Raw genomic sequence first — 26,155 nt, 5'->3', positions numbered from 1 at the left:
GTTTAAATCAAAGAAAGAAAAAAGTAAAAAAATAGGTATATAAAAAAAAAAAATTTAAAAAGTTATCAGATCAAGACCACGTGACCACTAAAGATTAAGAAAGATAAGAATCAAGAATTTTTACTATGTTTTCTTGCAACACGAATAAGTCTATAAAAAATAGATTAGTAAGGAATAAGGTTAGAAAGATAGACTTACGGTATTAAACAATTGAGAGGTAAAACTTTATTAAAAAAAAGATGAGAAAGTAATGTAGATGAAGAAGGACGTTGTTCAGGATTAACTTGAAGAGTTAGATGAAGAAAATCCCTAAATGGTTGACTAAGATTCTGAAGTTGAGTAATTCTAGGTGTGCCATTTGTAGCAATTAAATAAAGAGCCTAAATAAATAAGAGATGGAGAAAAAAAGTTAAAAAAAAAGATACACGTAAAGGGTTTTCATCAAGATAAGGAGGCTCGCCTTCAATCATTTCAATACACATGATACCGAGACTCCAAACATCAACATTGGGACCATATTCTTTTCTGGTAATAACTTCAGGAGCCATCCAATAAGGTGTACCAACCATTGTTGTACGCTTGTTCATAGCTTCATTAACTCGGGCACAAAACCCGAAATCCGCTATATTAGAAAGTTATATTAGTTAAATAGAAAAAAAAAAGAACATACTTAATTTAATAAGACCATCCAAAGACAACAAAACATTATCCGATTTAATATCCCTATGAATAATACCCTTAGAATGTAAATATATCAAACCCTTAAGTACCTAAAGAATTTTATGAGAAAAAAAAGAAAAATAAAAACGTATTTTAATACTTCTTTAACAACAGTTGCAATTTGACTTTCAGTCATAATATTAGACATTAAAACATCAGTTAAACTACCACCCTCCATGTATTCCATAATAACCCATAAGTCATCTTTCAATAAAAAACTATCAATATAATTGACTATATTTTCATGTTTATTTTGTTTCATAACAAGGATCTCATTAACTATTAAATCCCTTTTTAATTGATTCCCAAGATTTATTTGCTTAATAGCAACCATCATGTTTGTCCCGACTTGATATGCGGTATAAACACCTCCAGATGCTCCTTGACCAATTTTTACTAAATTGCGATATAATCTGGTGGGATCCTCAGTATTACATATAAGTCTCAATCTTAATAAAGTTTGAGAGCCTATATTTGAAGTTTTCCTTGTCTCAGATTGTTTTGATGGATCGTTCTGTAGATCTTGAAATGATTTATCTAAATTATTATTTAAAAGGGAACTAGTATCAGATTTTGGAAAAGAAATATATGGTTTTAAAGGATGCGCAGCTTTTTTCGAAGAAATCTCTTGTTTTTTGCTATTAAAGTTCGGATTTCTTGGTTTTTTCAAAGTTGTTACAGGTGCGCCCCAAACTTTTTTAGATGAAAAAAAACCCTTTGAAGATAGTGGATGCAACGGAATATCAACTTTCTTACTTGCTTCTAATATTCGTTGTTTCGCATCTGCAGGCAATGAAGGGATATCTTGCTATTTTCATAATAAGCAGATAAACTAACAAGACAAAATCTTACAAGAACCCCACGCTTTTTCGGAAAAATTGTCATTGATGATGATAAAGAAGGCGTTTTTGGTGATTTAGTCTTAAATGGATCTAAACCACTAAAATCATCCGCTAAATCATCATCGGCAACACTAAGAACAGGAGAACTCATTCCATCTGCATAAAAAGAGACAATATCCATAATGGCATGAAAATTCTCTTCCTGCTCTTTTTCCGAAATTCCACAATCAGAGAGAAGTTTTTGCCATTCCTTTGGTAAACCCTATTCAGATAAAATAAAAGACTATGTATATATAAAATTCAACATACATTATATTCGCCAGTCTTTGCATTAAAATCGACATGTGTAAGATGAACCAGATCATACGGAGAGGAAATTTCGGTCTTCTTTTGTGATCCTAAAATCTCTGTTATATTACTCATAAAGTGACCAAAAGCACTTTTAGTAGATTTGCCACTACCACCTGTTGTGGGTGGACTTAAAATATGGTTTGAACTACCATAACTTTTCGTTGGAGTAGAACTGGTCATTGATTCCGAAGTTATAATACACGTGCGTGTGAAACCATGAGAATATGGAGGAGATCGTGTCCAAGTATTCGATTGTTGAGTAGGTGGAGTAAAAGGACCCGGAATCGACTTCCATACTTCAGGAGCTGACCGTGAATGAATCGATCCATGTGTATTGTTAGAAAAATTCTCCGTTTTCTTAAGTACAGAAGGCGGCTTTGGCGCTGGACGATGAGGCACCAATTCTAAAGCTGGTGGATCAAAAATAATTTGTTCCGATGTATTACTATATTTTGATCCGGCCGAAACAGAAGATAAATTGCTATTCTTGTTATTAAAAGGAGAAAGAGAAGGAGATGATGATCGAGAGTCTTGTATTTGCCCTTTCATTATCATATTGATAAAGATCTCAGTTCACAAAAACCTTGTAAAATATAGAAAAAAAGCCCTCACGTATAACAAAAATAACGCAATTGACACTGATACGTATGGAAAAAACAATAAATACACTTTTCCTAGTAAAATATCCTTCCAAATAAATAATTATAAATCTACTCTCTTATTAATCTCTATCATTTAAAAACCTCAAAAATATGTCGTTTTCGACGCTTTTTTCGAGATTTCTTAGGAAACCCTCTACAAATATACAAATAAGGTGTATATCTTCTTATTATTTGCAACTCTTCATGCGTAAAATACTAAGACTGAAAAATATTTTTTTTGACGTTGGCTGATCGGCTCGAAAAAGTGTCCTAACGTATTTCCACTAAAAGTTGTCCCTTACTATTACCCCACATTTCCCCTCAAATGTCCGACCTCAGGCACAGATAACTAAAATTTTGATATCTCAAGAAATTTTAATATACATAAACATGTCATCAAAAAGTATAGAAAAGCTTATTTCTATTAAAGATCATTCTTCGTATAATATTGGAAGTCTTTCGTTAGAAAATTTAGAAAAAGATCCTTTTAAAACGTTTGAAAATTGGTACAAAGAAGCAATAAATATTAAAGAAGCAAATGCAATGACACTTTCAACAGCAAGTCTTCCATCAGGACGAGTTTCAGCAAGAATGGTTTTATTAAAGGAATTAGATAGTAGAGGATTTATCATTTATAGCAATCTTGAAACATCTCGTAAATCGCAAGATCTCAAGTCAAATACATGGGCAGCGCTGACATTTTATTGGAAACATTTAGAAAAGCAAGTACGAGTTGAAGGAAAAGTAGAATATCTTTCAGTTGAAGAATCACAGAAATATTATGATAGTAGGCCATTACTTTCTCGCTTAGGAGCATGGGCATCTCCACAGAGTGTTTATTTAAAAGATCGATCAGAATTAGAAGAAAAATTTGAAGAGATAAAAAGAAAATTTTCAGATGAATTGAACAATGATGACTCCAAAATACCAGTTCCACCTTTCTGGGGAGGACTTAGGATTGTTCCTGAATCTATAGAATTCTGGCAGGGTCGTGAAAATAGACTTCATGATCGATTTGTATATATAAAATGTAAAAATGGATGGGATATACATAGACTGGCACCATAAAATCATACAAAAACTATAATATTCCTACACAATTAAGACAAAAAAAAATATAAATAAAAAATCAAAATTTATCCTATGATGTTTATTTTTTAAAAAGGGATTCAGCATGAGAAATATCTGATAGAGAAGGTGAATATGTTCTCATTTCTTTTAAAATAGCTTTAGCAGATGTTATATCTTTAACTGACAAATAAGCTTGAATCATTGCTATATAATTACTAGGTTCTCTCTTTGAGACGCTATTCGTTTGTAAATCAAGAGAATCAAAAACTTCTCTTGCTTTTTTTATTTGACCTTCTTGCATCCAACCACGAATAAGTATATTAGCTATATCAGCATTTAATAATATATTATTATCTTTCATCAGAGATAATAATTTAGGAATATTTTTCATAGAATAGTTAGTGACATATGCATCTATTAAAGCTTGATATAAAGTATGATCTGGTATTACTGGTTTAAAATTACGTTTAGTAATGGAATCAAAGTATTGTCTAGCATCTTTCAAATCCCGAAGAATACATCCTTTTGCATATATAATTGCTCCATAATGCCGAGTAGTAATAGAAACACTATTTTTTGTCATATCAGTTAATACTTGAAGCGCTTTATCAATATCTGGAGGATCAATAACAGTCCAACAATCAATAAGAAGTTTGTATGTGTGGGGGGAAGGAGCTAAAACTTGGTTACAGAGCTTATTATAATATTTAAGTGCCATTTGTCTATTTTTCTTAGTATGCACATAAAATTGCATCATTATGTTATATGGCGCTACCCTAGCATAATAACGGGGACTGTTTTCCATTTCTACAAATAGATCATTTGCCAATTCTTCATTTCCAATTTTACAACAAGCATTTATGAGAGTTCCATATGTAATACTATTGGGAATAATATTATTCTTTTTCATTTCTGAGAATATTTCAAGAGCTTCATGTAGTTTTTCTGCTCTACAAAGTTTTGATAAAAGAGCATTATAAAAATATGTTGTAAACTCAACGTTATACGATTTTGCTTCACGATAGATATTTATAGCATCATCAGCATCTTGAGAAGGCTCAGAATTTTTCAAATTTATAATATATGTAGCAAAAACAGATGCACTTGGAGAAAACCCAAGTTCTAATAGTTCTCTTTGATATTTCTTTGCAGCATCCATTTGGCTAGAATATATTTGAGCAATAATCATACTATTCAGACAAAATCCAAGATAACATAGTCCTGTATCTCCAGTAAAATTTTTAGAAATAGATTCCTTTGCAAATTTATAAAGATCATTTACTAAATCCAATTTTTTTTCCTTCCCAAGGCGTTCTAATAGCCTACAATAAGCTTCCGGAGTAATATCTTTCCCTTTTCTATATGTTACATGTATTTCATGAACCAAAGCAGAATAATCATCAGTCTTATTATGACAAATAGAATCATTCAAAATTTTCTGAGAAGTAGAAAAGTCTATACGAGGATGATTTTTAACTTGATTCCAATCACGCATAAGATCAATAGAAAGAGGCCTTAATTTCTGATAACGAGAAACTTCAGGAACTCCATCTATAGCAAAAGACTCATGAGGCTTATATTTTTGAGTATATTTTTCCCATTCAACCGACAAAACTTTTTCTCCCAAAATCTCAAGAGTATCAGAAACAGCCATTGCAGAACCCGGTATAACAGCAATATTTTCAGATATAATATCTCTGATCAATTCGGGAAATACTTTATGAGCATAAGAACCACGATCTTGCTTAACAGAAAAACATAAAACCCTAAGACTTAAACTTAATATAAATGGATCCCATGATTTTAAGTTAGCTCTCCATGCTTCTACTGACATTTTCTTTTCCATAAAATAAAATTTTAAAACATATAAAAGCATAGGATATGGTATATGAAATGCAGTATCATAAACATTTGTAATAATCTTTAAGCATGATTTGAAATCAAGAAGATTCCTTTTTTTTAATTCTTCCATTAAGGAAACACCTACTAAAGTAAATCCTCTACGAATATACCTTGTTGATCCAAAATGTTGAACATTAAGCTTCAAACATGTTTTATATAATTGAAGAGATGAATCTATATTTCCATTGCTAATCATTGCAAGAGCAATTGTTTGGGTCGTCATTTCATCCGGTCTAATGCCTTCAACAGAGACACGATTAAGAATATCATTTGCATAATCATTTTTCCCATGTTTCAAACATAAATGTATAAACTCAAAAACGACTCTTCCAAATGGCTTTATAGATCCAATAGAAGATGTATAATCAAAAAGTGAAACTGCAACGTCCAAATCATTTGCTTTAATAGCGCTACTAATAACAGGTATTACGCATGAAGGCGTAGGATTGGGAAGATTTTCATCTTTTATCATACGATCAATCCAAGATTTAGCTGTTAAATAATCACCATTTAAGGAAAGTCCAAATACAATTATTTTAAAAACTTTATATGGAATATAAGCATTCTTTTGAGCAGCCAATTTCTCAAAAAATGAAATTGCAGCATAAGAACGAGATGATCTGAAATATCCATCAATCAATGCACAATAAACATCATATTTATCATGAGGTTCCATCTTAGGTGCAAAAGTTTTATATTCATTGAAACATTCTACCATTGATTTAACATCCTTATGCATGGAAAACCCTCTAATTAGAGAAATAAACACACGAGGAGAGGGAATAATATTATGATTGACAATTTGTTGATATATCATAAGAAGTTCATCTGTTTTACCCACTAAAGCGCAAATACGCATCAACTCTGAAAACACATTGGGCGAATAAGGCTGAAACCTAACACTTACACTTGCCTTAAATATCTCGCATGCCATATCCAAATTATTTTCCTTTCTTAAAGAATTTAATCGCTCTTGTAACTGTAAATTATTTGGAAGACCACGTGAAATCTTATTATTTAATGTCTGTAATTGAGAATACACCTCTTCCTCACGCACACAAAGTGCAAGAATAAGCGTAGAGTAAATAGAGAGATTAGGCGTCAATTGCTGCTCAAGCATAGATTTATATGTATCTAGAAGCGTATGAATCATCGTTGCAACACCTGGCTGACGAATCTTAACCATCGACTGAAATATAATATCATACAATTCAACAGTGAGAGGAATTCCCATAGATTTCATCTCATTATAAACTTCAATTATATTAAAATATTTATTTTCTTGTAATAATTTTGTCATTTTTTTTTCATATTTCAAAGCAATATTTGATTTTGACGGCAAAAGAGAAATAGATGATGCATCTGATACAGAGGGTATAACTGATAGTGTCTCAGGAGCTGCACAAAATAGTGATGAACCCGTCGGAACTATTTTAGTTGACTTTATTTCCTTAGTTCTTGTCCAAACATGAAATGTATAGATTTTATCAAGTATTAAAAAATCCAGACATAACAGACGATAAAAAAAAAAGGGTTTCACATTGTTTTCTACACCATTTATAGGATTTCTAAGAAGATATAATGATCCATTTCTAATACTTCGTACTCTTCCAAAAATCATTAAATTTCTCCGCTGAAAAAGGAAAAAAATAAGTAAAAATACATAGAATACAATACTCACCATATCATATACGAAGATAAGAGGCTTATGTGGGGTTAAAGCTTCATTTTTGATGAAAAAAATAGTACATTTTATTCAAGAGCTTTTAGGACATTAGACGTTGTCTTGGCAACCTCCACGTTCAAGTCGACGTCATAAAATTTTAAAGAAAAATAGAGATAGTAAAAGCAGGCTTTAATGCCTTATTAAGTCCAAAAACACATTAAATGAAGAGAAATAAGACGGTAGTTTCTGCACCAGGAAAGGTCCTTCTTGCAGGAGGATATTTAATTCTTGAACAAGAAAATGAAGGTTTTGTTCTTACGCTTTCAGCAAGAATGGTTTGTATTGTTGAAGATCAGGAGAAAAAAGGAGAATTTCCAGAGATAAGAGTATGTTGTAAACAGTTTAAACAGCCAGATTATTTTTTTCGTGTTATTTTTGGAGAAAATGAAGAAGTTTCAGAAATTCAAGAAATGTAGAAAAAAAATATATAAAAAAAGAGATATTCTGACAAACTGAATAGTAACAGAGCGCGTAACTTGCACATATATTATGCATTAATTTATTCATTATTTTATTGTAATCCATCTAAGATGCAAGATCTCTATATTACTATATTGGCAGACAATGACTATTATTCACAAAATGGACCACGTTCAACACTTTCTAAATATAAAAAGTTCGAGTTTCCTATAGAAATGGTTCATAAGACAGGAATAGGATCATCATCAGCACTTATGACAAGTATGATTGCAGCGCTAGTAGTTCATTTATCAGATGGAAAATTTGACATTCAACAAACTCAGAATAAATGGATAATACATAATCTTTCACAGATAGCTCATTGTTCAGTTCAGGAGAAAATAGGAAGTGGATTTGATATTGCAGCAGCATGTTTTGGAAGTTGTCTATATCGGCGATTTGATCCAGCTATTATTGACAGTGTTGGAGAATATACATCATCTCAATTCAAAAAACAGCTTACAAAAGTTGTTGAAAGTCTTTGGGATATTTCAATTGAAGAGCTAGATTTTCCTCCAGGACTTGGAGTTGTTTTAATTGATAGAAATAAGGGAACAACAACTTCGAATATGGCACGTAATGTAATGGCATGGAAAAATAAAGATACAGAAGCTAATCTTATCTGGGAGGAGTTGAAGAAAGCAAATAATTTGTTCTATAAAACGCTGAGTGAAATGACTAATGCTAGCCACCAATTTGTCTCGGATTATTATGAAGTATTAAAAATCTCAGGACAGGTTTCATGGGATAAAGACAAAATAAAATTTGAAGATAAAACAAAACAATTCATTTATGATATATTGTACAATTTATATTCTCAATTAAAGGTTTTTATTATATTTTTATCAATAATATTAATCATAAATATAGTTAATTCGGGAACAATTAAAAATAATAGGTGTCAAATCAAATGTTCCTATAGAGCCTCCCTCACAAACACTTCTTCTTGACAAATGCATCAAAATTCCAGGTGTTTTGGGTGTTGGAATACCAGGTGCAGGTGGCTACGACGCCATTTTTTGTATAATTATTCAACAAAGTAATGCTAAAAAAGACATCTCCTCTATAGAACTTGATGATACAGACTTGTCTATTCTCTTATCAAAAGAAGAACATGCTGGTTTAAAAGTAGAAAATAATCATGAATTTGATTTCTTTTTGGACTAAATATTTATATGTTATACAATCATATATTAATATTTTTGAATCATCATTAATTAGTTTTATTATTACTTATGTTTTATCCTTCCAGTCAAATTTTTTTAAATAAAAAGATTAAATTTTATAATTTATACATAATTTTCAAAAAATATTTATGTTTCTAATAAGACCGAGTTTATCCAAAATGAAAATAATTCGTTTAGAATATATAATATTTTTTCTTTCTATTCAACAATAATATTAAGCAAACTTATCTTAAAATAATATAAAGATGATATACAGAACAATTCCTTGAATATTTCTCACTAAAAAATCTCTATAAATATTATATAATATACATATTATGTATTCTATATTCCATGAATTTAACAATAACAATTTTTTTAAACAAATCAAATATTCTTTAAAAAAGATATCTATTTCCTAAAATATTAAATTTAATTTAAAACCAAAGGAATACACTTTTGAATATATTTAACTTAGAGATAGAAAATATGCATTTTTAATTCACTATTTAGCATGTTTTAAGTGCTCAAATGAAAATAGTCATTAGAAAGATTTTCTAAAAAATAAAGTAAAAAAATATTTCATTTCATTTTTTCGAAAAAAACAAAGTAATTTTTGTTTCACCTGTTTTTGGATTATTTTTTTCTGGTCCCTCTTTAAATTCAGTATCTGATTTTGTTTTTATAGGGATTGCTGTTTCATCTTCTGAAAAAGATTCCCATACAAATTCATTTTTTGTAACTATAATATAAATCAAAAACATAATTAGAATGCCAAGAAATTACCAAGATAGCCCTTTTTATCACAACTTGTTACTTTTTTTAAAACTTTTCTTCTTCCTCGTCTTTTTTTATCTAAATTTACTTGCTCATTTTTTACAATAGGATCAACATTATAAGCTTTTGATACACTTTCTTTGCTCTTGTTTGTATCATCTTTTTCTTTAAGATATAAATAAAATAAAATAAAAAAAGAATTCAAACCTTGATTTTCCATCATTGCCATCAATAAATTAATTTCTTGTTGTCTTCTGACAATAAGCTCTTCACTTTCTTTGTTTTCAAGATTTGAAAGACTTTTTACTAATATCTTTATCAATATAACAAACAAAACATTTATTTTTCCTACCAGGAAGAACAGAATTTGAAGAACAAATAGAACTAGGCTTCGACTCTGTATTAGAACCCAAATTAAGAAATGAATCCATAAAGCTCGACTTTCTTTTAATAGGTTTAGGGGGGTTTTTATTTGATTTAAGAGTGGATCTAAAAATAAATAAATAAATATTTTAATATGTTAAAAAATACTTTGTTCCATGACCCGAGCAATCAAAAAAGCTACGAATCATTGACGTCTGTGTCTTCTCCTTAGAATCTGAAGATGCATTGATAGTTTGAGAAGAATTTATCTCAGATAAAATCCCTGTAGTTTTGGAAGATGAAATATCTATATTTGATGCCTGAAAACCCGCAGGAAATACCTTATACATATTAAACATGAAAAAAATGTCCATTTTCTAACTTTCACATTCATATGATGAATAATTCCATACTTTTTAGACATTTCTTCTGGAGACAAAATTTCATCATATTTAATGCAATTATATGAATCAAAAAAGGCGTCTGAAAGGGTAGAACTATCCTAGAACAATGAAAAATACAAATATAGAGATTCTTTTCAATATCTTACCTTACATAAATCAAGTTCAAGTGAATAAACATGTATTGACGTGATTTCATCAAATTTTTTCTTTATATCTAATTCAAATGATCAAAAAATAAATAATATTGTATAAAAAATTAAACATTCTATATCTTCTTCCTTTACTAAAAAAAAAACCTTCATTTTTGCCGTAGATGATTCCAAACATATACGACTTTCATCTTGAGAGTTACTAGGTAATGATTCCACCTTTTCAGAACGATCCAACCCAGAATTCACAATACTTTCATTCATATACCCTGATATCATGTAAATTGCATGGCACTTTTTGCCACTTTCTTGGCACTTTTTATGATAATCAAAAAGTATTCTTGAATATATCAATTTTAATCAAAAAAAGAAGTAAAAAAAAACTGTTTTGAATCTTCAACATGAATTCCCATATATCTGCTAAGGAAACGATATGTTATCTTTCATTTTTAAGCCTTTTTCTCAAATAAAAAAACACAACATACCACTTTTTGCTCAGATTGAATCCATGTTTCAAGTTTATCTAGATATTGTTCCATATTTACTAATAAAAATAGCCTGGAAAAGGTAAAAATAAATATAATAGATCTCTTATAACAGTTCTACAAACACCTTTTAATAACCTTATCTACAGAACCTCCATCGGCTACTACATAATATTTAAGATTCTTAATAAAAAAAACAAGAAAAAAATAAAAAATTATCTACAATTTATAAAGATTCTATATTCTTTAAGCTATAAAAAACAAACTTCTTATTAAAAAATAAATAAAATATGAGTCATTAATATTTATATTTTGTTGAATAATCTACATTCATGATTTAACGAAATAAAAAAAATCAATTATACCTTTTGGACTTATTACAAGACCTCTTCCTTTTCGTGCCCCCTTATAAACTGTTTCTATCTAAATTAGAATAAAAAATAGATAAAATAAAAATACCGAATATATCAATAAGTTCTTGTTTATCTTCAAGAGCCCAATTAATTTTATTATTATTTCCCGTTCCTAAAATATTTAATAAATAATTCTTCAAGTCTTCAGGGGGAAAATTACCCAAATCAATCATCATATGCTTATTTCTATAGAAAAACATAATTGTACAACGATCGTACAATTCATACATCTTTTTCATGTTTGAATGACCAAAAAAAAATAAAACCATAGAAATACCTGCTTAAAATCCGGAACCTCATCAATATCAACAAGATAAATCACCTTAATAAAGATTTAATAAGAATTATTTACAAAATAATTCTTACCGCAAAATTAACCACTTTTTCTGCTATTTTATATAAAACTTCATCTTGTCTCATACATTCTTCATCCTAAAATATAATCCTTAATGTATTTTTATAACCACTAAATAATACCCCATCTCGACCAAACCGAATAACGACAAGACGCTCTTCTTCTAAATCAAACATTAAAAAAAAACGGAATAAAAATATACTAAGACTCTCATACCAGACAAAATTGCTTGATCAACATGCCTAAAATGACATGTTAGTCATTAATTCTATATATTATTCTTATGTTTATTAACCATCCTCTATAATCATCAAATATTAGCTTTAAAAGGTCTAAAAAAAATGTAAAAAAATACGTTCTTAAATGAGGTAAAAAATAACTCATGTATGTATCTATTCAGCTAGAATATGTCAAGAAAGCTCTTTTTTTGAAATTAAAAGTAGATTATTAAATATATCGTAGTATATATTTAAAATTCGTTGAAAAAATTTGTTCATTTTGACTACATAAAAAATATATTGAGTAAAAAATAAATGAATCAAGACCCAGAAGATGAAATAATTAAGCTTCGTAATGTCATTTTAGACAAAACCCAAGAAAATGCCCTTTCCGCCCGTTTTCAAGCACTTTTTTCCTTAAAAACACTTGGAAAAAATTATAAAAAAGCTATTGATGTTCTTGCTGAAGGCATATAAACTCGAGAAAAAGAAATATGTTATATTGATAGATGAAAGGATTTTGTGATGATTCAGAACTTTTAAAGCATGAAATTGCATATGTTTTAGGCCAAACACAAAATAAAAAAGCTATTATTCCACTTGAAAAAATACTAAAAAACGAATCAGAAGAAATAATAGTTCGACATGAAGTTAGAAGTTGTTTTATCGATGTTTAATGTTCTTAACCAATTTTTAGGCAGCAGAAGCGCTAGGTGCTCTGAATAGTCAAGAAAGTTTACCACTTCTTAAATTTTTGAAAGAAAATGATCCTTCTCAAATTATTCGTCAAACATGCGACCTAGCAATTCAACGTATTGAATGGGAAAATTCAAGTGAATCTGAGATCGAAAAATTAACACCAAAGTCTATACCTTTTATATATTTTATATTTATTTATTTGATATAGTATATTTGAATCGGTAGATCCAGCACCACCTTTACCAGAAGATCCAGAAATTGGGATAGAAAACGAAGTAAAAAAACTAGGTAATGAACTAATCGATCAAAAACTATCATTATTTTATCGATATCGTGTAATGTTTCGACTTCGTAATATTGGCACAGATGTAGCAATTGAAGCACTTGCACAAGGCTTTAAAGATCCATCTGCATTATTTCGACATGAAATTGCCTATGTTTTTGGTCAATTATGTTCACCACATTCTATACCATATTTAACAAATGTTTTATGTAACCAAATGGAAGAAACTATAGTTCGCCATGAAGCTGCTGAAGCATTAGGATCTATTGGTATTCCAGATGTTCAATCTCTTCTCAAAACATTTATACATGATAAGGAAAGAATAATTAGAGAAAGCTGTATTATTGGTAAGAATGAATGAAATTAATAAAATCTTGACATTTTTTAGCAATAGAGATGTGTAAATGAATAATAAAAATAATCAGTCAAATATATGTGATTCAATTCTTCATCTCAACTTCCACCAAATTAACAAAATTTATATCTAAAACACAAACATCATTATTTAATAAGAATATTTAAAATTATTAACTATCATTCAATTAAAAAATATATTCCTTTAAATTTAACCTTCAAATCCTTATTCATTTGTAGAAAAGCGATATCTTAAAATCATAAATTATGTATATTTTCTTAAGTATCTTTTCAAACCCGCAAAAAAGACATTCATAGAATACTGTTGCTCCCTCATCTGCACTTCTCATTTGAAGTGTTTGAAACCGCATCTTCTTATATTCACATTTTGGACATGTTTCGTTAATCTTTTAAAATCTTAGATTCTTATATTCAAAAACATCTTAAAAAAACAATGCTAGCAGCAGTATCTGTTTCCAATGAATTCAAAGAAATATCCATTTGTCTGAGAGATGATCCAAATGCTTTTGATCGAGATGTAGTGACAATATTAAAATCGGGTATATCTTAACCTATTATAAAATGAATGAAAGGAAAAAAATATACCTGATGTTGGATACGATGCACGGCATTGAGTACATACGATATACATATCGCTAATTAAATCGAGAAGAGAACCACAGCTGGTACAGAAAAAAGCGGAGCCTACAGAAAACATAGAAATAAAGCGTAGAAAATAAAATAATAAAAATTTTATAATAATTTAGAAATAAATAAAATAAATTAAATCAAAATTAATTTTAAAAAAAAAAGACTAAATTAAAGAAAATATTAGCTTTATTAAAACGTATTTTCATTGAATATACTACATGTACAATAAAAATAAAGCAGATTAATTGAAATAATTAAAAAAAACAATACATTCTTTTTAAATAGGGTTTTGAACCCTTTTATGATAAAATTGAATCTTTGAAGGGTTCAGCTTACTTTTCAATGGCATCTCGAACACTTCTAGAAACAAAACGATTTGCACCCGAAGAATGGAAACGAAGGTGTGAACAAATTGATCCTTCTAAGACGTAATGAAATGTTTTTTATTTTGTATTTTTTTATCATATTTTTTAGTGCATTAAATTATTTAATATTAAATTTTTTTATAATTGAAGGATATGAATCTTCAGCATTAAAATTTATTGAAGAAGCACATCTTTCGCCTCCGGAGGGGCTTGAATGGATGAGCGAACGAATGGATATTTTAAATGCAATTTATCGCGGAGACATTATATCAGCAATAGAAAAAATGAATGAAATGGATCCAGAGGTAGGTAAATATGTAAAACTGTCTTTAAACAGGGGTTTAAATATGATGTTTTTTGATATATATTGATGGATTTGGCGCAATGATTTAAATCTTCATGCACCCCTCTTAGTCTTTATATGGGCAATGATTAAATAACTTCACCCTTCCTTCAGTCTTCAATATGAGCGCTATATTAATTAAAAAAGAAAAAAATATGAAAAGAAATAAAAAAGAGATCCGAAAAAATCGAAATATTTGAATTTAACGTCATTATTAATATAAAATTAGCTTTTAGATACTCGACCTACAATTCATTTTATGTTATTGCGTTTACAATTGATTGAACTTATACGTATTGCTTTATATTCACCTGATACAGATCTTATGCCTATTTTGGAATTTGCAGAAATTCATTTAGCACCAAGAGCTCCTAAAAATGCTGGGTTTTTACAGGATCTTGAATCGGCAATGGCATTATTATGTTTTTCATCAAATAATCTAATACCAGCCTTAAAACCATTACTGGATTTGTCTTTACGTAAAGCTGTTGCGTCAAATGTAAATACAGCTATACTTGAAGCACAAGGATTAATACAAGAATCAAAGATTAAGACACTTTTACGCTTATGGGGTTGGAGTGAAAAAAAGTTACGAAAAGAATTAGAATTTCCTACATTTAATTTTACTGACAATTAAACAAAATAACATGATATATTTTTATATGGAACTCTTCTAATTTTTTAATGAATTTTCATATTTTCTTCTAAAACGTAAAAAGATTAGAATTATTTTTTAAAATTGGGCTTTTTTTAGAAGAAAAACTATCATGCTTTCAGAAATATTGATAAAAACATGCGTATATTCCTTTAAATATATGTATTTTTCTTTAATCTTTAAAATCCTAAAATACTTCGTTTTGAACTTCAGAAAAAATCAAAATCTTATATAAATGGATCAGAGATTTCCAGTAGACTCAGATCCTCGATTTATACGTCCAAAGAAGAGGGGAAGAGTTGTTCTAGACTCTCGTTTTTCCTCGATTCTTGATCCAGACTTTTCAGAGCAGCGTAAGTATTTTTTTAAGTGGGCAAATTTAACAAAAGTAGCTGTTTTTGACCTATATGGACGGCGTTTAAAGAATAGGAAGAAAGATATAAAGGATATTGAATCGTTGTATATTTTACCAAGCAAAACTTGCAGTGATTCAAATGGTTTTTTAGTTAAAAATAAGGATTTTAAAAAAAAAGATTTAAATGAAGTGGAAAGTCTGAAAACAAGCTCAGAAGAGTCTATAATTTCATTAAGAGATGATTCCTTTTCATCAGAGGAGGATTTATCGTCAGATTTTTCGACAGAAGATCTAAAACTTGTTGATCCAGAGCCGGAAATTGAAATTCCAAGAGGAGAAATGACATATCGTCTAGCAGTTGTAAATCTTGACTGGGATCATATTCGATCGGTTGATATTTTTGCGGCACTTGGTAGTTTTGTGCCCAAGGGGGGACGTATTTTAAGTGTTAAGATTTATCCCAGTGAATTTGGAAAAAAAAGAATGGAAAAAGAAGACGTAGAAGGACCTCCTAGAGATATTTTTTCTATAAAACCCTCAAAGACACTTTCACTAGAAAATAAAGCACAAGAGTTAAAAGAGTTTCATAAAGAAACTGAAAACGATACAGATGATACAGATAATACAGATGATATAAATAGTATAAGTGATGAAAAGATTCAAAAGGAATTAGTAAAAGAAGATAAAGGTAATGATTTCAATATGACGCAACTTCGCAAGTATCAACTTGAAAGGCTTCGATATTACTATGCAATTGTTGTTTGTGATTCAGTTAATACTGCGAAATATATATATAAACAATGCGATGGCAGGGAATATGAGGCATCAGCTAATTTTTTTGATTTAAGATTTGTTCCAGATGAAGAATCTTTTGATTCAATGCAAATAAGGTATGCTTATATCGATTGATAATGTAATAATAACTATTTTTTTCAAAAAGAGATGAATGTTTATCACTTCCAGAAGCCTATGTTCCTGAGGAATTTGTTACAGATGTAAGTATTTTTCTTTTTTTTTTTCTCTTATAAAAAACAGGCTTTAAAACATTCAAATGTAAAATTAATGTGGGATAATGATGATCCAGTTTATCTTCAAATGGTAAAACGTGCATTCTCTGGAAAAGAGATTAATGAAAACGATTTCAAAGTATATTTAGCTTCAACAGATAGTGAAGCAAGCGATATTGAAGTAGCAAAGAAATATCGCTCGCTCCTCTTAAATAATGAAGATCTTTTAAATGACCAGGAAAACGTTGTTGGTGATATGCAAGTTACATTTATGCCTGGATTAGATGAAAAAAAATCAGACGAAATTGTTGTTGAAACCACTTTAGAAAAATACAAAAGAAAAGAAAAAGAAAGAAAGAAAAAGAAAAAAGATAAAAAACATTATTCACAAGAAAATGGTCTACATGATTCTAAAGATCAAGAAAAAACAGATCTTGGCTTTAATGATCCTTTTTTCTCACAAGAACCTGTTTTATCTAAAAAAACAAAGCAAAAAACATTAGATAAAAATAATCTTCAAAAAGCTCAATTGGAGCTTCTAATGATGGATGACAATATTTCAAAAACAAACACTATCGATCATCATCTTCATATAAAAGATATTCGTAAATTCAAAAAGAAACCAAAATCACTACATCCACAAGAAATTCAAGACAACTTTGATATTGATCTAAATGATCCTCGATTTTCTGCAATGTATTCAAGTCATCACTTTGATATCGATCCAACTAATCCTCGCTTTAAAAAAACACACTCAATGATTAAAATTATAAAAGAACGTCAACGTCGTCATGAAAAACTATCTCTACAATAAAGCTTTTACTAAAATTTATACAAAAATACTTTTAAAATATTTTATTAATCATATACTAAAATCTTCAAAAAAATACACAAATAAACAAAAAAAAAATCCATTTATTAATATCTATCAAAAAGATAGCTTGTATTTTACATTCTTTCATTTTATACTAATTAACTTTTCGATTTTTCTTTATGCGTAAGGCTCTTTAAAAGCTTTTTTCTAATGCATCAAAAAATATTTAAAATTTAAAATCCTACTTATTAAACACAAAGAAAACTTAGGGGAGAGGGTTGGTTCTTTAATTTTACTATTCAATTTTAACTATCATTTTTTCGCATAGAATATAATTTTTCTCGTCAGTCGAGAGAGACGACAAACTAAAACGAGAAGAATGAGCTCGCCAAGAAGAAGGATTGAAACAGATGTGATGCGTCTATTAATGAGTGATTATGAGGTTACACTTATTAATGATAATATGTAAGCTTTTATGTTTTTTTTTTGGGAAAAAATGGATCAATGACGGTAAAAAGGCAAGAGTTTTATGTACAGTTTAGAGGGCCAGAAGAAAGTGAGTTTTTAGGGGAATAAAGAGTAAATATTAATAGCTTAATGTGTAGCGCCGTTTACAGGAGGAATTTGGAAGGTGCACGTTGAGTTACCAGATCAATATCCTTATAAATCACCGGTAAAAGAAACAAATCAAAAAAAGATAAAAATTGAAGAAATATGGTAGTCCATTGGATTTATGAACCGAATTTTCCATCCGAACATTGATGAATTGTATGTGAAATGAAATTTTTTGCAGAATTTTTTTGAAAAAATGATTTTTTCAAAAAAATATACATTCTTTGAGCTTTTTATATAATTAACATGATATTTTAGAAGTGGTTCAGTATGTCTGGATGTTATTAACCAAACATGGTCGCCAATGTTTGGTATTATTAAAAAAATGATTATTTTTTATGTTAAATCTTTCTTTAGATATGATTAATATTTTTGAGGTTTTTCTGCCACAGTTACTTCGATATCCAAATCCATGTGATCCGCTTAATGGAGAAGCGGCAGCCTTATTAATACGAGAGCCTAAAACGTATGAAATGAAAGTACGTGATTATGTTTCTCGGTATGCAACGAAAGAAATTATGGAAACAGTAATGGTTGAAAGCTCGGAAAATGAAGAAATGAGTAGTGTAGGAAGTTTTAATTCAGAGGACCCAGCGGCGGAAATGGAGGTTTAAGAAAAAAAAAGGAGGAAAATAAGTTGCATATCAATTTTGATTAACCGTTGTGTGTAACTTTATTTTGCTTAATAATAATTGAATTTCTATGTTTTAGCATTCTTGACGACAAATATACATTAGTTATGAATTAACAAAACATCTTGTTAATTCATAATATATTACGATTTAAATATTTTTTCATTCAAATTTTTTACTTGTTGACGCCATAATGTTATTTTATATTGCATCTCTTTATCTTGTACTATGTCTGTTGTAGAAACGGTTGCTAATGTTTTCCAAAATGTAATTATTTCTTCAACCCAATTCAGTAATTGAATAGGGGATGGACCAATACCAATGCCTGACAAAGCCCATTTTGACCAAAGTTGATATGCTTTTGTCATTTCTATAATCCTTTCTTTTCAATAGTTAAGAAATAGATATATATATTATATGATTATTTTCTACCTTTATATGCATGTGTTTTAAATAGTTCTTTAAAGATAGTATTCCAGTGTTTTTGAATGATATGAAAAAGATCATCAATACGTTTTGGGGGAAATGCACATCCTTTTAACAAATATTCCGCCGAAAAATCATTACCAAGAACTCTAACCATGTGTTTTTTAAGCAAAATTTTTGACGCTTCTATTATAATTATCGTAATATCTTGCAATAATTCCGTTAAAAAAGTTCGGCATTCATCTGAAAGAGGGGTATCTTTTAAAGGAATGCAATCAACATACATGAGATCTTCCTTAAATTCTAAATTCTGCTTCGTATTCCTATATTGATAATATATATAAACCAATACAATAAAAAGATAAAAAACGAACCTTAAAAATGAACAATCATCTATAGACTCAGAAGATTGAAATGAATCTCCCTGTATGTCATCTATTTCCATATCAATATTTTGTAATTCATCAAAATTTTTATGTTTTAAATAATGATCAAGTTTTTTTGATATTTCATCCAAAAGAAGCTCCAATGTCATTCCAGGTTCATATGAAATAGAATAAATACCTAAATTAATCAATATTTACAATTAAATTTCAAAATTACCGTGAATCATGACTTTAATAGAAAGATTTTTGTCATTTGATAGCAAAATAGTTTTTAAAAGACGCTTTTCATGCCAATATCTTTCATTTTTAGCAAAAAAAAAGCCACCAAAAAACATACCTACAACAATCAAGGATTGAGTCATCCCCTGTAAGCGTCGCATCTATGACTTCTGTCATTTTTTGACCTCTTATTGAATTTTCCTTCTGCAACAAAGATTTATAGATAAAATCTGTTGCTTTTCGCACAGAAAATGCTATATCCTCACCCGTATGAGACACATACATATTTCTAGATGATTTTAACCCATTTAGTTCTTGAATTGTAGCCCATGGAAATACAATAATGTATTTATATGATTCACACTGCTTGCTTAAATCGGAAATCAAAGACAAATGAGATATCACAAACTTTTAGCAAATAACAATCAGTAATTTCAAAAACACATTTAATATAGAGAATACGTTTGTATCAACGACAAGAATAACTTTATCATCTAACACGTATTCTTCATCCCTCTAAAAAATCCTTCAGAACCCCAAAAAAAATATAAAAATATAAAAAGACACACTTCTATAAACAATTTCTTATAGAATTCTTCTCTTTTCTCATCATTAAACACAAAAGGGTTTGTCATATCTATATTTTCTTCTATAATCATCCATTCATCCTTTTTTTTTCGCTGTTTTTCAGAACCCATATTATATTTATGTATAAAATAACATAAAAAGACCCTTCAATGACGAAATATCTGTTAGAATTAATATTTTCTTCACAAAAAAACCTTGATTTTACCCTCTTTCTCTTACTCATTTTTTTTTGACGTTCGTCACGTCATAAAAATTAAGATTCTACATAATATCAAAATTCTCAGTATATATGGCTCTATTTCACAGACATTATATATATACCTTATTTATAAGGAACTCTTCATTGATATTGCCTTTTTCTTCCGCTTTATTAAGGCTTTAAACGCTTAATTATAAATTTTGAAATAGAGGGGAATACTAAAATTCAAAAAAAGACTAAATTATACGAAGATTTTGGATTTTTTAAATTAAAATAGCTCAGTTGAATAGAGAATATTGGTTTATTGACAAATAATATGTATTTTTTACATATTAAATGGGATATTGTTAATTTTTTTGTTTCTACATCCTACCTATCAAATGGTTTTAGAAGACTTAATGTCTAGTCAATATATCTTAGATATAGGGAATTAAAAAGTCTTAAATGAATCAATTGGGTATTTATGAGGATAATTTTTGTGAAAATTTAGGGATAAATTAAATATATCATGGAGGTTATCGTATATTGATATTTTTGATATGTTAGGGAATAAGGTTATTGGATATGGAGATGAAATGATTGGAGAAAGAATAAATCACTTTGGAAATATGTTTTCGAAAGTAAATTGTCTATAATATTTTGAAACAGTGATTCATGAAAAACATGGATTGTAGATTATTATTATGAATACACTAATTATTAATATTCAGGTTTATTAGAAAATCTGTTAATATTGAGTTATTTTAATCTACAATAAATATTAGTGAAAAGATAATCTATCATTAAGAAGGCATGTGACTTTCTGGAAGAAATGGAAAAAGAATATGAACGATAATTTTGTTGACACATTTACATTTATATAAGAAGAGTTATGTAGAGACTCTTCATATATTAAATATTATAATGTTGTGAAAGTGATTCAAGAACAAAATTATTTTTTCAAAAACTCAATTTAATTTTTAATAAACTTTTTAATCATAAACAAGGGGGAGTTATCATTACAGGCCATGATCATGAAGGATATAATTATATTCGTATGCTAAATGAGCAAGGAAGATAGATTGTTGAGAAGTTTAAACATGAAAAAGAAGGTATACGTGAAATTACTGTTTATGATATGATGACACAATATGGAGGATATTCTAATATTTTTAATGCGAAAATAAGCAAAAGAAATTACAATAAGCACATTTTGTTATTTAATAAACAGATCTAAAATTAAATAAAAGGGTAGAAGTTTTCCTATTATTTATCTACATTTTCTGTACATCAAATTTACTTGACTATATATTATTTATAATGTCATTGTTATCTTGATATTTTTTATTCATTAAAGTTCAAAAACATAAGATTATTTGCAAAAATATTTTTAAGTAAAAGTATATCAATAGGTAAGTATTCTATAAACAAAATATTGAATATAAATAATTATTTTTACAATTTATTTTTTAATCATTTATATTAAATCTGAAGTTTGATTTAAAATATAGATTAAATTATATATGCATTTTTTATATTTAGTTTTTTAAATAATTTTAACAGAATCTAAGCAATTACTTGTGATTCAGAATATTGGTTATATAAAACCGTTACCTACTTAACAATTATTTCATCTGCATGCTTATATGTGACTCTAGAAAAAGTATATAGTTGAGAAATAATGCTAATAGTTATTTCATGTTGATATCAAAAATTAACTTAAATAGCTAAAAATACCCTTTTCAATCTCTAAAACATTATACGATTTACATATTTTTTCTATATACTCTAATACATTATATTATTTATGGTATTATAAAAAGCCAACTATTATATATAATTTTAAGGATTTTCTATAAAAAAACTCAAATAAAATCATAAAGCATGCGATTTAAACAAAATATAACGAATTAAGACACATTTGTCGACAAAGGTTTATCTTCAAGCAACTCATTTTTATTACCACGTTTTTCTATATAAGATCTATAAAATAATTAACAAAAATTCACAAAATAATACTAAAAAATAAACTTACTGTGCAACAATTCCAATAGAAAGTTGTAATGTTTTTTCAATCCATTCATTTATCTGATCTAAATAATCCTCTGATAATTTAGAATCTTTATTATTTATATTGTGAATCCATTGAATTGGTAATGCCTGACTATGAACAGAAAACTCAATTCCATATTGAGGATCATTTAGATGTATCACAAAACAAAGCATTTTCTCATTTTTATTTAAATCTTCCTCTTTTGTATCACTTAACGTATTTTCTAAATTAAACGAATACGCTTGAATAGATATATAAATGCATGATATATATACAGTTAATGAATCGGAAAACCTTATTTGCTTTTTTTTTGAACCTAGAAACGGTGCAATATGATACTATTCATTTTTTAATATTTCTATAACTTAATCATTTTTTTACCTTTGCAGATCTTATTGCTTCGTCAATTCCTTCAAATATACAAAACTCTTTAGAAGGCTCTAAAAATATAGTATCTTTTTTTCCCTTTTGTACAACAATATCTTCATTTTCTATTTGTGATAGAACCTTTGTATATTAGCAGTCTCTAACCTCTCTTATAATATATTCACCTCATCAAATACCGAATATACTATATTATCTATCTTTGGAAAAAATATTAAATCATGATATATTTCAATTTCTAATATTTCATGTAATGAAATAGGTGGTGCAACTACATTTAATACAGAATTAAACGTGGACGATAAAGATGAGATAGAATATGATTTAAAATGTTCTCCTATACAATGATATGAGTTTTTTTAACTTAATCTGCTTTTATACCAAGTTTTCCAAGTGTATCAATATCTATAAACTGAGACATACGTTTTTGAATTTTTTTCCCTTCTGACTGCTGAAACTGCTTTACTTTTTCTTCTGCCTGCTTAACAAAAAATGAAGCATTATTTAAAAGCCCATTAAACCATGTTTCTTCGGAGTTTTTGGATATTTTTTCCATTTCATCAATTGAATCGTTTTTTACATAATTTTCACTTAATAACCCCGTTTTTTCTACATTTTCTTCTACTTCCTGTGTCTCCTCACATTTTTCAATAGGTCTTTTCTTTGAAATATTATCTAAAAACTCAAGAACTGTCTTTTCATCTTGAATATTTTCTACAGGAAAGTCATGTGTATCTTTCTCAAAATTAATCTTATCAATTGAATCAAAAAGCGACATAAAGTCCTTCTTATTCTCAGACATAATAGTATATAGGCTTTTTACTTAGAATTTTTATAAAGTTTATTCTTACATAAAAAAAAATATTAAAAATAGTGACGTTAAGACAAAATATGGCCTGAGGTGATAATATAATGAGGGTTAGTCATAAGATTAATATTTAATATGTAAAGATGAAAATTGTAAAATAAGAATGAAATAAAGCATGTTTTATGTATAAAGTAAAGAATGTCAAGCATCTAAAAAATTGCGTTTTATATAGAATGAATAAAAATAAGGTTAAAATAAATTTGTTGTTAAGAATTAAAGAGCAAGTAAAGCCTTTCTACGACATAAAAGTGTAGATTTTTCTAATAGTAATTCAAGACAAGATTCAGAGTCATATAAAAAATTGTCAGTTGAAGAATGTAAATGTGAAAGATAAAGAGAATGAAGGGATGAATTGTATTTTTTTTCCTCCTCATTAGTATGTTTTGAATGTTTTTTTGGAGTATAAATATTTTCTTTAACAGTATGGTATATTTGAGAATGTAATTTCTTTTGTATTGTTTCTTCGATATAATAAGAAATGTTCATATTGTTATGAAAAGTATTATCTAATAATACAGAAGTTTGATATGTACTTTCTTCTTTCATACGTTGAATTTTATAGGAGATGTCAAATACATCACGCAAAGAAATAGCATCAGAAGATCTTTAAATATTTAATATAAAATAAAAATTTAAAAGAATAATATTTACCTAAAGTAATTTTTATATTCCTTACATGTAGGATAATCTCTTATATAAGACCATGAAGAAATAGAATTGAGAGTTAAAGAGTTAGAAACATAGGATACGTTATCTTGAAGAGCTTCTTTTTTGGATTCTCGAATCCATGGATGATTCAAAAACTAATAAGAATTTAATATGATACAATGAAATGTTTTTATTACTTGGTTAATAGTATATCGTTTCTTAGGGTCAACTGTTAAAAGATTACTAACAAGATCTTGTGCGCTTTTACTGATGTTATCCCACCATGGACTTAAAAAAGAAAATTCGCCCCTAGCAACTTTTCTTGAAAGAACTTGAGTATTTTCATCATAAAATGGCGGAAATCCACAAAGAAATGTATAAAGAACACAGCCTAAGGCCCACATATCAACACATTTAGAATATTTTTGATCTTTAATAATTTCTGGAGCAGTATAACCAATAGTACCACAAGGAGTTTTTGTTTGTCTATCCCAAATAACTTTACTAAGCCCAAAGTCTGCAATTTTAACTTGACCAATAGTGCCAGAACCAAGACCTTGAATAAATTCTCCTTCATCAGCTTTATCCATATCCATTTTTGATTTAGCATGTTTTCTTGGAACAAATGGTATCGGTTTATAAAGAATATTTTCCGGTTTAATATCTCTATGAACTACTCCTTTTTCTTCATGAAGATAATGTATAGCATGAGCAACTTGTGTAATAACATGTTTAGAAAGTTCCTCTGAAAAATACGTAAGTCGAACAATTTGGTAAAAAATTTCTCCTCCTTCAACAAGCTCAAGAATAAGAAAATAATAATCATTGTTTTCCAAAAATCCAAGAAAACGTAGAATATTTGGATGGTTTATGTCCTGCATAATCCGAATTTCTTTAAAAACATTAACCTTCTAATTTTTATTAATATATTAATCAAAAAAATATTAACACAAAAAATAACTTACCTGTGTATAATTAAGCTGATATTTACGAATCACTTTAATAGCAACATATTCTTTTGTTTCATTACAAATTGCTTTATATACCTCACTGTGTGCTCCACTGAAAATATAAACATATAAATTCTATATATTCATATAATGCCTTACTCTCCCATTTTTTCAATTAATGTATATTTTTCAAAACTCATACATTGAGAAAGATTTTTTTGAATTATCTTTTTTTGATGATTCATATAAATTTCTTTCGTACTATTTCCAGAATAGAACTCATTACATATAGATTTTTCATCTTCTTTTTCTATATGATCATATGTTATTTTTTTAAAATCTTGATATATTTGTCTTGATGAATGTTTAAATAAACTATTATGTATCTTTTTACTGCAATCAACCAATATCCTAAATATCTACACATTTATGTATTAGAATTTCTTCTGAAAAATCTTATTTCATTTATAGTTAGATTTACCTCGATCATATTTCTGATTTCTGATATCTTTTTTAATATTTTATTAATTTTTCTTAAGAAAAAACTTAATAATATAATTAAATATAGATTTTAATGAACTTTTTATAAAGGGTTAAGATAGTTTTCCTTGTTTTTTTATATCTTTTAAATATAAAATTAGTT

General features: G+C 28.1%; 14 protein-coding genes across 14 annotated transcripts; 6 read left to right on the top strand and 8 right to left on the bottom strand.

Moving 5' to 3' along the window:
- Nucleotides 1–62: 62 nt before the first annotated feature.
- Nucleotides 63–2,474, bottom strand: PNEG_03507 (hypothetical protein). The gene is made up of 7 exons (XM_007877408.1): nucleotides 1,872–2,474; nucleotides 1,573–1,824; nucleotides 821–1,528; nucleotides 671–770; nucleotides 426–622; nucleotides 199–380; nucleotides 63–150 (listed from the first exon to the last, which is right to left on the bottom strand). Exons 1-7 carry the CDS (start codon nucleotides 2,466–2,468, stop codon nucleotides 111–113), a joined length of 2,076 nt encoding a protein of 691 aa, XP_007875599.1. The 5' UTR covers nucleotides 2,469–2,474; the 3' UTR covers nucleotides 63–110.
- A 432-nt stretch (nucleotides 2,475–2,906) lies between these two features.
- PNEG_03506 (pyridoxamine 5'-phosphate oxidase) lies at nucleotides 2,907–4,857 on the top strand. The gene has a single exon (XM_007877407.1). The coding sequence runs from the start codon at nucleotides 2,945–2,947 to the stop codon at nucleotides 3,620–3,622; it is 678 nt and encodes a 225-aa protein (XP_007875598.1). The 5' UTR covers nucleotides 2,907–2,944; the 3' UTR covers nucleotides 3,623–4,857.
- Nucleotides 3,705–7,211, bottom strand: PNEG_03505 (hypothetical protein; the record flags this gene model as incomplete). The annotated part of the gene is made up of 2 exons (XM_007877406.2): nucleotides 3,705–7,160; nucleotides 7,209–7,211. 2 exons carry the CDS (start codon nucleotides 7,209–7,211, stop codon nucleotides 3,705–3,707), a joined length of 3,459 nt encoding a protein of 1,152 aa, XP_007875597.1.
- A 177-nt stretch (nucleotides 7,212–7,388) lies between these two features.
- PNEG_03504 (phosphomevalonate kinase) lies at nucleotides 7,389–8,879 on the top strand (the record flags this gene model as incomplete). Its single annotated transcript, XM_007877405.1, has 3 exons — nucleotides 7,389–7,665; nucleotides 7,714–8,539; nucleotides 8,583–8,879. The coding sequence occupies exons 1-3, from the start codon at nucleotides 7,415–7,417 to the stop codon at nucleotides 8,877–8,879; spliced, it is 1,374 nt and encodes a 457-aa protein (XP_007875596.1). The 5' UTR covers nucleotides 7,389–7,414.
- Nucleotides 8,880–9,465: 586 nt separating this feature from the next.
- Nucleotides 9,466–11,110, bottom strand: PNEG_03503 (hypothetical protein; the record flags this gene model as incomplete). The annotated part of the gene is made up of 10 exons (XM_007877404.1): nucleotides 9,466–9,620; nucleotides 9,665–9,820; nucleotides 9,863–9,961; nucleotides 10,008–10,144; nucleotides 10,187–10,359; nucleotides 10,401–10,520; nucleotides 10,569–10,636; nucleotides 10,685–10,911; nucleotides 10,956–11,011; nucleotides 11,057–11,110. 10 exons carry the CDS (start codon nucleotides 11,108–11,110, stop codon nucleotides 9,466–9,468), a joined length of 1,245 nt encoding a protein of 414 aa, XP_007875595.1.
- A 276-nt stretch (nucleotides 11,111–11,386) lies between these two features.
- PNEG_03502 (hypothetical protein) lies at nucleotides 11,387–12,208 on the bottom strand (the record flags this gene model as incomplete). The annotated part of the gene is made up of 8 exons (XM_007877403.1): nucleotides 11,387–11,475; nucleotides 11,516–11,581; nucleotides 11,630–11,699; nucleotides 11,747–11,791; nucleotides 11,836–11,901; nucleotides 11,947–11,987; nucleotides 12,041–12,066; nucleotides 12,120–12,208. The coding sequence occupies 8 exons, from the start codon at nucleotides 12,206–12,208 to the stop codon at nucleotides 11,387–11,389; spliced, it is 492 nt and encodes a 163-aa protein (XP_007875594.1).
- A 149-nt stretch (nucleotides 12,209–12,357) lies between these two features.
- On the top strand, nucleotides 12,358–13,432 carry PNEG_03501 (hypothetical protein; the record flags this gene model as incomplete). Its single annotated transcript, XM_007877402.1, has 5 exons — nucleotides 12,358–12,498; nucleotides 12,552–12,692; nucleotides 12,740–12,906; nucleotides 12,950–13,371; nucleotides 13,413–13,432. 5 exons carry the CDS (start codon nucleotides 12,358–12,360, stop codon nucleotides 13,430–13,432), a joined length of 891 nt encoding a protein of 296 aa, XP_007875593.1.
- Nucleotides 13,433–13,604: 172 nt separating this feature from the next.
- On the bottom strand, nucleotides 13,605–14,096 carry PNEG_03500 (hypothetical protein; the record flags this gene model as incomplete). Its single annotated transcript, XM_007877401.1, has 4 exons — nucleotides 13,605–13,629; nucleotides 13,676–13,785; nucleotides 13,832–13,944; nucleotides 13,985–14,096. The coding sequence occupies 4 exons, from the start codon at nucleotides 14,094–14,096 to the stop codon at nucleotides 13,605–13,607; spliced, it is 360 nt and encodes a 119-aa protein (XP_007875592.1).
- A 275-nt stretch (nucleotides 14,097–14,371) lies between these two features.
- Nucleotides 14,372–15,374, top strand: PNEG_03499 (hypothetical protein; the record flags this gene model as incomplete). Its single annotated transcript, XM_007877400.1, has 3 exons — nucleotides 14,372–14,457; nucleotides 14,504–14,699; nucleotides 14,967–15,374. 3 exons carry the CDS (start codon nucleotides 14,372–14,374, stop codon nucleotides 15,372–15,374), a joined length of 690 nt encoding a protein of 229 aa, XP_007875591.1.
- A 253-nt stretch (nucleotides 15,375–15,627) lies between these two features.
- PNEG_03498 (hypothetical protein) lies at nucleotides 15,628–17,568 on the top strand (the record flags this gene model as incomplete). The annotated part of the gene is made up of 4 exons (XM_007877399.1): nucleotides 15,628–15,745; nucleotides 15,785–16,637; nucleotides 16,688–16,742; nucleotides 16,783–17,568. The coding sequence occupies 4 exons, from the start codon at nucleotides 15,628–15,630 to the stop codon at nucleotides 17,566–17,568; spliced, it is 1,812 nt and encodes a 603-aa protein (XP_007875590.1).
- A 379-nt stretch (nucleotides 17,569–17,947) lies between these two features.
- On the top strand, nucleotides 17,948–18,794 carry PNEG_03497 (ubiquitin-conjugating enzyme E2 8; the record flags this gene model as incomplete). The annotated part of the gene is made up of 6 exons (XM_007877398.1): nucleotides 17,948–18,033; nucleotides 18,087–18,124; nucleotides 18,174–18,241; nucleotides 18,290–18,336; nucleotides 18,439–18,491; nucleotides 18,538–18,794. The coding sequence occupies 6 exons, from the start codon at nucleotides 17,948–17,950 to the stop codon at nucleotides 18,792–18,794; spliced, it is 549 nt and encodes a 182-aa protein (XP_007875589.1).
- A 161-nt stretch (nucleotides 18,795–18,955) lies between these two features.
- PNEG_03496 (hypothetical protein) lies at nucleotides 18,956–20,541 on the bottom strand (the record flags this gene model as incomplete). Its single annotated transcript, XM_007877395.1, has 7 exons — nucleotides 18,956–19,194; nucleotides 19,245–19,561; nucleotides 19,613–19,802; nucleotides 19,842–19,921; nucleotides 19,962–20,251; nucleotides 20,306–20,359; nucleotides 20,413–20,541. 7 exons carry the CDS (start codon nucleotides 20,539–20,541, stop codon nucleotides 18,956–18,958), a joined length of 1,299 nt encoding a protein of 432 aa, XP_007875586.1.
- Nucleotides 20,542–22,519: 1,978 nt separating this feature from the next.
- PNEG_03495 (hypothetical protein) lies at nucleotides 22,520–23,848 on the bottom strand (the record flags this gene model as incomplete). The annotated part of the gene is made up of 5 exons (XM_007877394.1): nucleotides 22,520–22,592; nucleotides 22,645–23,000; nucleotides 23,044–23,169; nucleotides 23,214–23,383; nucleotides 23,428–23,848. 5 exons carry the CDS (start codon nucleotides 23,846–23,848, stop codon nucleotides 22,520–22,522), a joined length of 1,146 nt encoding a protein of 381 aa, XP_007875585.1.
- A 279-nt stretch (nucleotides 23,849–24,127) lies between these two features.
- Nucleotides 24,128–26,002, bottom strand: PNEG_03494 (hypothetical protein; the record flags this gene model as incomplete). Its single annotated transcript, XM_007877393.1, has 6 exons — nucleotides 24,128–24,518; nucleotides 24,566–24,717; nucleotides 24,760–25,473; nucleotides 25,528–25,624; nucleotides 25,672–25,931; nucleotides 25,994–26,002. 6 exons carry the CDS (start codon nucleotides 26,000–26,002, stop codon nucleotides 24,128–24,130), a joined length of 1,623 nt encoding a protein of 540 aa, XP_007875584.1.
- Between the last annotated feature and the right edge of the window lie 153 nt (nucleotides 26,003–26,155).

The sequence above is a fragment of the Pneumocystis murina genome (assembly GCF_000349005.2).
Source record: "Pneumocystis murina B123 chromosome Unknown supercont1.16, whole genome shotgun sequence".
NCBI lineage: Eukaryota > Fungi > Ascomycota > Pneumocystomycetes > Pneumocystales > Pneumocystaceae > Pneumocystis > Pneumocystis murina.
This window is presented reverse-complemented; position numbering and strand designations above follow the sequence as displayed.